This window comes from Neofelis nebulosa, chromosome 9 (genome assembly GCF_028018385.1).
Source record: "Neofelis nebulosa isolate mNeoNeb1 chromosome 9, mNeoNeb1.pri, whole genome shotgun sequence".
Lineage (NCBI taxonomy): Eukaryota > Metazoa > Chordata > Mammalia > Carnivora > Felidae > Neofelis > Neofelis nebulosa.
The window spans coordinates 36,051,550-36,063,647 of NC_080790.1; the positions used below are offsets into that span (position 1 = coordinate 36,051,550).

Consider the following 12,098-nt stretch of genomic DNA (forward strand, 5'->3'; position numbering starts at 1 on the left):
CAATATTCAAAGTAATTGAAACTTTTATTCTACCAAGGATTACTGAAGGTTTAATAAGCTTGTGTTATCTCTGTTGCAATTTGTTAACAAAAAGATGACTTAAAATGACGGGTGGGGCACCTGGGTGGTCAGTTAAGTGTCCAACTCTTGATTTGGGCTCAAGTCATGATCCCAGGGTTATGGGATTGAGACCTGCTTTGGGCTCCGTGCTGAGCATGGAACCTGCTTGGGATTCTCTACCCCCCACTCTTGTGCACGTGCTCTCTCTCTCAATCTCTCTCAAAAAACAATGATGGCTAATTCTATTTCAAAGTTTTCATGGATAATTGTAAACTTTAAAGTTTTGCTTGGATGATAGATTGAATTAAGTTCATTGAACATCCTTCCTTAGAGATTCCTTAGAGATTTATGCTATCTCTAATATATAATTGAAAGTATATAATCAGCCATTCCTCATGACCCCGACGTAGCTCTTTCTGCCCATTGGTCCTGTCCCTGTGCTTTAATAAAATTACCTTTCTGCACCAAATATGTCTCAATTCTTTCTTGACCTTTTGCTCAGAACCTCTACATTTCCACATCATTTTGGTTCCCAACGTGGGGCCCAAATCCTCTCATCTGGACTTGGAACCGTGGTGCAAACTTGGTGAGTACTTTCTCTTCTCTTTCTTTAATTTCAGGGGCTTTTCAAGGAGTATGGTTTTATTGGAATACTTTTATGTCAATTTCTCAGGCTGCAATCCTCTAGCCTGCGGCTACTCTATGGGGAGGAGAAAGCCTGTCTTTTGGCTGGAAATTAGTACCTTGGTCAGAATGGTAATAAGACTCAGAAACTTGATGTCCTCTTTTTCATTGGACTTCTAGGTCTTTTCCAAATAGGAGAAAGTGCTAAAGCACTGACAACACAGGTTTGTACTTTTGGCTTCTTACTGCAGAAAAACTAAGGATATTTGAGTCTGTTGGTAATACGCTTTATGCTTAATTGATTCATAAATTTGCCATCTAAAGAATTCTGGTATAACAGTTTACAATTTGTTACTACTTAGTTTTCACTGGAGACTAAGGTTTCTAAGAGTTCAAAATTCTGCTAAGTGTAATTAAGACTGATGAAAATAAAGGAAGCAACTCTGTATGTAGGAAAGTAGATGCGTAAGAAAGATATAAGGAATGGAAATACATTTTTGTTGAATTAAAAGAAAGTAATTTTGTCCATAATGAGACTGGTTGTTTGGAGAGAAATGGCTTGGGACAAAATCTAAATGCAAAGTAAAGTTGTAGAAGGTTTGTGAAGGAAATCTTTGGAAAGGAATTTTATGTGTGGTCAAGACAGACTAAGGTTGAAATGAATGGATTTTATTTTTTTTTTATTTTTATTATTTATTTATTTATTTTTTTTTTTATTAAAATTTTTTTTAACGTTTTATTTATTTCTGAGACAGAGAGAGACAGAGCATGAACGGGGGAGGGTCAGAGAGAGAGGGAGACACAGAATCTGAAGCAGGCTCCAGGCTCTGAGCTGTCAGCACAGAGCCCGACGCGGGGCTCAAACTCGCGGACTGTGAGATCATGACCTGAGCCAAAGTCAGACGCTTAACCGACTGAGCCACCCAGGCGCCCCATTTTTTTTTTTTTTTTATTTTTTGAGAGAGCAAGTGAACATGTAAGTGAGGGAGGGGGCGGAGGGAGACAGAGAGAGAATCTTGAGGAGGCTCTATGCTCATTGCAGAGCCCGATGCTAGGCTTGATCTCATGACCCTGGGATCATGACCTGAGCTGAAATCAAGAGTCAGATGCTCCATCAATCGACTAAGCCATGCAGGTGCCCCTGAAATGAATGGATTTTAAAAATACACTAGTATAAAATTAAAATTCTACTTCCAAAAATGCCTGCTAGGGCAGATGTCAAAGTGACTAGAGGTCTCCCTCAAATGAAATTGCTGTTGATCACTGTCCTACCATAAAGGCCCTGTAGGAGGGATGCTAGCTTCCCCCCCCCACCCCCCCCGCTTCTCTACTGTATCCTACAAATGGGTGCCGGTGAATGGACTGAAATATCATGCCATGCTGTGACAAACATCCCATTTTAAACCCATGGAAAACATTAGAAAAGATTTACAAGAGGAATTTATCCAATTTGGTAATTTAAGTAGTTAGTAGAGGACATTGACAGAAAACCCTCAAGATAGAAATCCATCACGGTCTAAGCGGCTTTCCAACACAGGAAGTCTTTTATAGCCAATTTCCCTAGGAAACAGTCCCCAGTTGGGTTTTAATTCAATTGGGTATGGGTTTTGGTGGGCTCCAAGCAGAGGTCTCACAGCCAGAAGAGGCTAGACCAGAGATGTGAAGGGGATCACATTAGACCAACGAGGAGGAAACCTCACACACGAGTCTTAAGATTGGCAACCATGCTAGTGACTTAGGTGGCTGTCCCATGCCCAAGACAGACAACTTTGTATAAGGACAGGAATAAGAAGAGGTCTGTCAGCTCCAGACCCCCATCACTCTAAAACCTCATCACATAGACTCAGACATGACCAGACAGCTTTAAGGAACTAAGGCTGACTTTACGAAATATGGAGCCATAAAGCCCCTTGGAAATGCTGGCTTTATAGAGGCCAGCATTATATATTATAGAGTGCCCAGCAACCTTATCAGGTGAGTAAAGGAAGCCACTTTCTGGCAGGTGCAGGAACGTCAGGATGTTCCGGGGGGGTCTTCACGAAGAGGAATTTGCCCAAATCTATAGGTATTGCAGGCTTATCTGATGGCAAGTATGTGGCTTGGCTTCTGGCCTACAGAGGCTACTAATATTAGATTCATCATGAAAAGTTCCAGCAAAGCAGATTTTAAAAGATCTGGATGGTCAATTGCTATTCTTACTGAGCTTATATAAATAATCCGGCTAAATTTGTTAAAATTGGTCTTGTTTTTCAAATGAATTAGTCTTGATTTGGCTATCTCTGGAAATATGGGTGATTTTAGAGAGAAAAATTATGTTTCAATAACACATCTTGGTGGATGTTAAATTCTAGTTGATTTTTGAATGTTTGTTGTTTGCCTAAGCTAGACAGCTTGAGGTAAACTTCAGAGAAATTGCCATCATAGCTCATATATCAACAATCTTCTTGCTTGTTATTCTGTAGGGATAAAGAAGGACCCCATGGGCACGTGATTTTTAAAAAGTATTTTGAATGTTTACTTATTTTTGAGAGACACAGAGACAGAGTGTGAGTGGGGGAAGGGCAGAGAGAGAAGGAAACACAGAACCCGAAGCATGTTCCAGGTTCTGAGCTATCAGCACACCTCCAGGCTCTGAGCGTCAGCACAGAGTCTGACTTGGGGCTATAACCCACAAACCATGAGATCATGACCTGAGCCGAAGTCAGATACCTAACCATGACTGAGGCGCTCTGGGCATATGATTATTTAAACAGCTGGAAAATAGGATGGATTCCTCAACAATTGTATAACTCAGCTATCACCTTGACCAATTCTGTGTGGCTGGGATGACAAAATTGTTCCTTAAAAGCCAGAGTGTATCCCACTCCATGGGGTTAATTATGGACTTGGGGAGATAATGGGTAACCCCACTTTCCTTATGCTTTTAGATTGGATGATGCACTTGGGGCCCTACTTGTCTATTCTAAAGTCTTGTCTATTCCTAGACAAGTCTTGCCCCACTTGTCAGTGATTCCTTGTAATTAAGATATTGTTAAGGCTAGACCTCAAAGAGCGCTTCTTGATGGTTTTATCCCTTAGCCATATTTGTCCTAGGAACTACCGCTATTGATGTGAAATTGCAAATAGTGCTTTAGCCAAGCATACAACAGCCCTCCTGGTGGAAGGAGCCTCAAAACTTACTGTGGGACAGTTCCTGATAGTAATGATTTCACATCAGGTCCAAAGTGTTTTAGAAACTAAAGGCCACCAATGGATGATGGGAGTGGGGGGTTCTTACTAAATGCCAGGCTATGCTTTTAGACACACCTGAAGTGGTCCTTAAGACCCATCAGAACGTAATCCCAGTTACCCTTATGCCTGGACCTGACCATCATACTTCTATAAAGCACAGCTGTTCAGAGGTTATTGATCTTGTTTATTCTAGCTGATCAGACTTAAAACATTCTCCTATTGATGATGCAGATGATGATTTACTGACCGCAGTAGTTTCATGAAAAGGGGGATATAAAAAGCTGGGGACACAACAGTCAGACTCAGACTGTTGAGGCCAAAGCACTCCCAGTAAATACATCTGCCCAAAAAGCAGAGTTAATAAGCGCTCACTCGTGCTTTACAATTGGCAAAGAGCCTCAAACGCATGGGGCAATCTGGACACAGAGAGAGAGACAGACAGACAGACAGACACACACACACACACACACACACACACACACAGAGAGAGAGAGAGAGAGAGAGAGAGAGAGAGAGAGAGCTGTTATCAAATCATAACTCTCCTATTAAATATGGACCTGAAATAATAGCTGTCTTAGAGGCTGTGCATGAACCTAAAGAGGTGGCTGTAATTCACCTGGGAGGCATCAAAAGAGAGGGTCTATAGAATCTAAAGGAAATAACGGACTATGCAGCCAAGCAAGCTGCACAAAGTCTACAAATATTAAGTCTCATACCAGTCCCAACACCAATAAAAGATACATCCCCAGTATCTTCAGAGCAAGAAATTCACATAGCCCAGGAACGAGGATATTAAAAAAATGCACAGGACTTGATTGTTAATAATGAGGGAGAAAGAACAGGTGAAGCAAACGTGTCAGTCTTAATTTTTGAACTCTAACTTGTCACTATTTTTGTTTTTCTGTGTTTGAAAATTTTCATACTAAATTTGAAAATCAGAGGTCGGCCTGAGCAGGAATACTAGCTTCTTACAAGAAGTCCGTGTCTTCAATCCGTCTACATACTTGGGTAATGCGGGCAGGCCCAGATGGTATGAAGCCACGAGTGGGGCTCGTGAAAAACCGTAGCATAGGTCTAGGTTACGAGTGTGTGACCAAACGTTAGAATCAGAACACACAAATGCGTGTGAAGTCCAAGGTAACAAGGTAACAGAAGTGCTTAAATAAATCTAACCAACTTCCAAGCTTTACTGAAGTTGGGTATGAACACTTTATACTCCTGGTCTTATTCACCTATTAGTTCTAAGCCTCCTGGAGACATCAGCCTTGGACCTTCACGTAGACCCTTTTCGCGCTCATCTGTACCTCGCACTTCTTGCTGCGAACGGCCCACAGCACCAACTCACTGCGCCGGAGCGACCCGCCCCCTTCTCGGTTGCGCCCCCACCGGCAGCCAGCCCAAGCCCCGCCCCGGGTCTTAATGCGAGGACCCTCAGCGGGGCTGTCCGCGGCGGCGCCGTACTCATTTCTATTCTGTTACCGGTGCAGACCATCTCTCACCTCGGTGTGCGCTGCGGTGCAGCATTTTGGCCTCGGGAATTCAGCCGCAGGCCGTGGCCAGCCGTTTGGCGAGAAGCAGTCGCGGCAGGCGGTGGAGAAAGCGGCCTGGACAGAGGCTCTCTCAGGGCTCCACCATGGCGGCGGTGGTACGCGCTGCAGGCTGCCTCCCTGCGCTGTGTGGCTTGCCGGCGGGTGAGAGCCGGGACGCCGGGAGAGGGGCTCTGAGCGGGGACGGGAGCGGGGGCTCGCCTGTGGCCTGCGGATGCACGGGCAGAAAGAAGCGGCCTCTGAACCCATCATGCCGGGCTCCGATCCTGCCCGGAGCTGCTGTGTGACCTTGCACGCTTCCGCGCCCTCTCTGGGTCGCAGGGCTTCTGTCTGTAAAGTGAGGGTGGACTGGACGCTGTCCAAGGCTCGTTCCAGTTCACCGGACTCCTGCTGCGTGCTTGGCTAACAGGCGCGGGAAACTGGGGAGCAAGCATCGCCTTCCCGGCGGGCGTGACCCACAGGTTCCTTTGGTGAAGTCGATGTGGCAGTTCGAAGCCGATGGAGGCAGTCCTGCAGCTTGGGTCGGATAGGATTAGTGTCAGTCATTTTAGATCCCGGGCTGATCAGTGTCATTATTGAAAAGAAGGATGTTTTGAATGTCCTTAGTTTTGCTGTTACTGTTGTCAACCCCCCCCTCCCCCCCGCCCTTGTTGGTTTGCAGCCTGAGGAGGGTCAGTCTGCTGTATCCTTCAGCATAAGGTCTACCACTGTGCTTCATGACTAGGGCTTTTTTCATCCTTCTATTTTATTGTAAACCCACAACCCAACATTCGTAATTCCAAATTCTAAAGACCTCTGAAAACGGAAAAGGTCTTGCTTGTTTCTTTTTGGTAACTCATTTTGTTGGGAAACTTAACCTGAAATGATTTGGCAGGAAATCTGACCTGAACATTCTTTACTTTTGTTCATGTTGTGACCACCTCCTCCTCTTTTCAAGGCTCCATTCAAATAACACCTGTAGCGTTTGTAGCTTTCCCTCATGAGTTCTTACTGTGTTCCAGGAACTATCTTAAAACTATTTAGGCTTTTCCTCACTTCATCTATACAGTGCCTTTGTGAGATAGATGCTTTTACTATTCTTATTTTGCAGACCAAGAATTAAGACACATAGGTTGAGAAACGTGTTCAAAGTTACACTGGGAGGAGGTCAGGTTTTTGCGCCCACACCATCTGGCTCCAGAGCCTGGTTGTGTTTTGTTTTGTTTTGTTTTTTCTCCTTCTGGTGCATTATAAACTTTTCTTTTGGTAGCAGCTTTATTGAGATGTAATTTACACACCATACAATTCATCCTCTGAAGGTGTATGATTCAGTGGTTTTTAGTATATCTGCAAATCTATACAACCATCACCATAATAAATTTTTAGAACATTTTCATTTCCCCCAAAACACACCCTTTTGCTCTCATCCCCCCGACTTGCTCATTGCTCCCAGCTCTAGGCAACCACTGATCTTTCTACCTCTATAGTTTGCTGTGTTCTGCATATTTCATATAGACGGGATCATATACTATGTGGTCTTTTGTGATTGGCTTGTTTCACTTAGCATAAGGTTTTCAAGATTCATTCATGTAGCATGTAGCACTACTGCATTCCATTTTATGGCTGAGTTTCTGTGGCATGTATCTACTACATTTTGTTTATCCATTTATCAGTTGATGAACATTTGGGTTTTTCCACCTTTTGGCTGTTATGCCTGATGTTGCTGTAAATATTTGTGTGCAGTATTTTTGTTTCTGTTGTGTATAGACCCGGGAGTGGAATTGCTCGATCAAACGATCAAACGGTAACTCCATGTTTAACTTTGAGGAATGGCTAGACTGTTTTCTAAAGTAGCTGCACAGTTTCACACTCCCGCCCAGTGCGTGAGAGTTCTTCTCTACATTCTTGTCAACGTTTGTTATTATTTGTCCTTTTGATTATAGTTATTCTAGTGGGTGTGAAGTGGTATCAGTTTGTGGTTTTGATTTGCATTTCCCTGGTGGCTTATAAACATCTTTTTTGTGTGTGTGTTTATTTGGCCATTTATGAATGTTCTTTGGAGAGATGTCTATTCAAATATTTACCCATTTCTTTAAAAAAAAAAATTTTTTTTTAACGTTTATTTATTTTTGAGACAGAGAGAGACAGAGCATGAATGGGGGAGGGACAGAGAGAGAGGGAGACACAGAATGGGAAGCAGGCTCCAGGCTCTGAGCCATCAGCCCAGAGCCTGATGCAGGGCTCAAACTCATGGACCGTGAGATCGTGACCTGAGCTGAAGTCGGACGCTTAACCGATTGAGCCACCCAGGCGCCCCTATTTACCCATTTCTAAATTGGGTTGTCTTTTTATTAGTGAATTGTAAGAGTTCTTTCTATACTCTAGATATAAGTTCCTTGTCAGATAGATGATTTGCAAAAATTTTCTCCATTTGTGTGTTGTCTTTTCACTCTGAATATAGTGTCCCTTAAAACACAGTTTTAAATTTTAGTGAAGTCTGATTTATCTATTTACTCTTTGTTGCTTATGCTTTTAGTATATCTAAGAAACCATTGCCAATTTGAAGGTCATGATGATGTACCTTATGGTTTTTTTCTAAGAGTTTTATAGTTTTTCCTCTTACCTTTAGGTCTTTGACCCATTTTGAGCTGATTTTTATATATGGTATGAAGTAGCACTCTAACTTCATTGTTTTGCAAGAGGATATTCGTTTGTCCTAACACCATTTCTTTTTTCTTCTTTTTTTTTTAATGTTTATTTATTATTGAGACACAGAGAGAGACAGAGTGTGAGCAGGGGAAGGGCTGAGAGAGAGGGAGACACAGAATCTGAAACAGGCTCCAGGCTCTGAGCTGTCAGCACAGAGCCCAATGCGGGGCTCGAACTCACGAACTGCGAGATCATGACCTGAGCCGAAGTCGGATGCTTAACCGACTGAGCCACCCAGGCGCCCCTGTCCTAGCAACATTTCTTAAAAAGATTGTTCTTTCCCCACTGATTTGTCTTGGTACCCTTTTCAAAAATCACTTACGAGTAAATGCTGTCAGAACCTGTTTGGAAGCACTCTGCTATGTGAAGTGGCACATAATACGGTTACAGCCTGAGACTGCGGGAGTTTCAGAGTCTTGAGAGAGGGAGACTCTCTCCCCCAGAGTGCTGGGGGGGGGGGCACTTTGGGAACCAGGAGCCTTCACCAAGAGTGATATTTCAGGAGAACGTGTCAGAGACACAAAGGGATTGAAGAGCACAGTGTGTTCAAGAATGACTACAAGTTGGAGGTGTCTGGGTGACCAAGTGTCCAACTCTTGATTTCAGCTCAGGTCGTGATCCTGGGGTCATGGGACTGAGCCCTGCTTAGGGCTCTGTGCTGAGTGTGGAGCCAGCTTAAGATATTCTCTCTCTCTCTTTCTCTCTTTCTCTCTCTCTCTCTCTCTCTCTCTCCCCCCCCCCTCTGCCCCTCTCCCTAGCTCACACTCTCAACCTCTGTCTTTAAAAAAAAAAAAAAAAAAGAATGACTACAAAGTCTGGTGTAGTCAGAGAGGGTGGAGGGGAGGGTGGTGGCAACTGAGGCTGATATGGGAGGTTGGGTCCTCGTTGCAGTCACGTAGGCTATGTTGAGGAGTTTTGAATTGGTGCAGGCAGTAGGGAGCCAAAGAAGGATAAATCAGAGCTGGGAGGTGACCAGACTTGTTATTTTAGGAAGGGCTGCCTGACGGCAGATGGGGAATGAGAGGGATAGCAGCAAGACCTACTAAGGGACTGTTGTTACTTTGTGGCTGAGGGATGGCACCTGAATAAAGAGGGGGCAGTGAGACCATAGGGGAGAATTAATAGGGCTTGGTAACTGGTTAGATGTGAGCATGAAGGAGAAGGTGATGCTGTCTACTTCACGTGGTCATGGAACCTGGAAATTATTCACTTTCTTCTCTTGGTTCTTTTATTCTATAGATGTTAATATTCTTTGGGTGTTAAAGTGTTCCTTTTAATGCAGAAAGTATCTTAAAAGATTTTTTTTTTTTTTTTAATTTACAGGTCACATATGGTCCAGGCAGCTTTACCTAAACACCTTTCCAACAGCTTCCATTTTGGCATTGAAGACTATTCTCAGCAATGGTGAGATTCATTTATCCAACTACTGTTTCTTACAGGATCTAATGCTAGAGTGCTTCATGTAACTGTAAATGAACAGAGCACATACTTTTTTTTGGGGGGGGGCATTCTTTATAATGGAAGTACATAAGGTCTAGAGTATTTTTCAAATTTTTTATGATTACAGTTGTTATAGTTCAAGGCTTTAAAAAATAATAGCTACAGTTTTTGACTAATTCCTATGTGCTAGGCTTGTAACACGTTATATTGGTTAATTGTCACCAGTTTTTATGAGGGGGTTGTCCTTTCCATCTTGCAAACAATGGAGTGAGTCTGTGAGAGGCTAAGTGACTTGCTCAAGATTGCACAGCCAGTAAATGGCAGGACTGGGTCCTGAGCTGTCTGGGGACTGTGATGCATCCTCGTAATGCAGGGTCTTTGCAGAGGCCTTTGCTTCTACACTGCCATAGCGCAGGGCCCTCTCTTCAGTCACTCTCCAGAAGGGAAGGAAACCAACTTGCTTGGTCCATGTTGTGCTTATGGTCCGTGGAACCCCCTTTCCCTATGGTTAGGGCGGAATTGAAATCTCATTGCTTTCTTGGCCTTTTGGAGCTTTACTTTTAGTCTTCCTCCCTTTCATATTATTAACCCCACTTGTGAAGATGCTTTCATACCTTGCTTGAGGGGTTCAGAAGAGGGTGGTGACCTGAACTCTTCCCTTTATTTGTTCACTGACTAGTTGGGTGACTCATTCGTTCGTAAACTACTGACTGTGCCCTCTATTGTGAGCCAGGTAGTGTCCCCAACCTGAGCTGATATGGGGCCTGCAGAAGCCTTCGTGAGGAAGGCCAGAGACTGGCCTAATTTCCCAGAGACTCGAAAATAGCTGCTTTCACTCTTCGGCTTTCTGTTCAAGCCTGTTGCCCTTAAATACACTTTATTCTCTCGAGGGCTGTTTTAATCCTCCTTTTCACTTTTCTCACAGTGACTAAATTCTCCACTGAAATGCAAAGCTGGAGTGTGTACGCGGTTTTTGTAATCCTGTCACCCCTGCCATTGCCCTCACTGGACACCACCATCCATGGGATTGGTCAAATGGCTGCCTCTAAGACATGGTTTTTCATAAAAACTTTATGTGATACATGCATGTAGTTAGAAAAATTCCAAGAACCACAAAAAAGCAAATCTCTCATTCTAACCCCAAACGCATCAGTTTTCTTCCTCAGAGGCAACCGCTGTTACCAGTTTCCTTTATATGCTTCTGAAATTAGTCTATAAAGTATATTCATATCCCCTCCTGGTTTTTTCAACACGAAGGGCAGGATGTTCTACTACTGTTCTGCACCTTGCTCTTCTGAACAGGTCATTTATAGGACTTTCCACACGGGTACATGGCCCTGCTCATACAGCAGAGGTCGCCATTTGCCAAGACTAGACTGTTGATTGTGGGCTCCTAAGGGCAAGTAGCAACCCTGGTAAGGACAGATCTCCATCTTTCTTCAGATGGCTACATCCGTCGTGTGGACAGACTGTAACTTCTGTAACTAGGATGGACATTTAAGTTAGCAGAATCAAGTTTTGATTTATGTTTTAAAGAAAGACTGTCCTCAAAATACGATTCTTAAAAGTTCAGGATTTTAGTGACTTATTTTCATTAGTAATGATTCATTCTTTGGTGCTGGCAATATTTTCCCGCAGGCGTGGAACATCTAACTCAAAGTTTTATTCTGTCTCCCTACAGGCCCTTTGTCATCTCCAGGAACCAGAGGCAGCCGTCATTTTGCCAGCTTGACCCGTGCGCTACAGACACAATGCTGTATTTCTTCTCCCAGTAACTTGATGGGCCACCAGTATAGATCCTATAGTTTCTTTACTAAATGTACGTAGACTGGCTACAAACTTCCCATTTCGTGAAACAGAAAAATTAAAAGGTGCTTTCGTATCTTAATTTTTCTTCTTTTTCTTCTTCCTTTAGTGAATGAACACTTTAGAGACTAGTATATGATGTGCTATTAAAATAAAAATATTCCTTAGAGTACCTCCTGGGATTATGTCGCATATTACCAGCTGTGTTTGTACTGTTCTTTGGGGAGCACTCGTTTACTTTTATCCCCTTGGTTGGGTACCTGAGACCTAAGGAGTATTGAGTCGTGGCCCAGATCCCTGCTGATGTAGATTCACACCAAGAATATAATCAAAGTCTGTTTTTAGTTGCACTTCAGTTGAGGAGAGAGTACAAGTCAGGAAAAGTTAATTTTAAGTAGACATTGTTTTGCTGACACTGCTCTGACTTGCAGTAGTATTTGAAATAGTCGAGTCTGAACTGAAATTATCTTGATTCGTAATAAATGGAGATTGATTTCAGAACTCAGCATGAGACAAATTAAAAGAAATTAGAATTGGAATGCTTCGCTGGCTTACTCGGTAGAGCGTACAACTATTAATCTTGGGGTCGTGAGTTCATGCCTCATGTTGGGTGTAGAGATTACTTAAAAAAAAAAAAGAAGAGCTTCTGTTTAAAAAAAAGAAATTAGGATTATAAAGCCAATTCATTTTAGATTATTTGGT

At 43.0% G+C, this 12,098-nt stretch overlaps 2 protein-coding genes across 2 annotated transcripts in view; one reads left to right on the forward strand and one right to left on the reverse strand.

Annotated features, from left to right (window-relative positions):
• ZNF2 (zinc finger protein 2) overlaps positions 1-5,338 on the reverse strand; it is a 64,884-nt gene extending 59,546 nt beyond the window's left edge. Inside the window, exon 1 of the mRNA XM_058686385.1 lies at positions 5,220-5,338. The gene's annotated coding sequence lies outside the window, so the exon portion shown is untranslated. The remainder of the gene's footprint in view (positions 1-5,219) is intronic.
• Positions 5,339-5,407: 69 nt separating this feature from the next.
• Positions 5,408-12,098, forward strand: part of MRPS5 (mitochondrial ribosomal protein S5) — a 28,811-nt gene continuing 22,120 nt past the window's right edge. Inside the window, exons 1-3 of the mRNA XM_058683239.1 lie at positions 5,408-5,606; positions 9,474-9,554; positions 11,272-11,409. Of these exons, the coding sequence (XP_058539222.1) occupies positions 5,549-5,606; positions 9,474-9,554; positions 11,272-11,409 (277 nt within the window). The 5' untranslated portion in view covers positions 5,408-5,548. The remainder of the gene's footprint in view (positions 5,607-9,473; positions 9,555-11,271; positions 11,410-12,098) is intronic.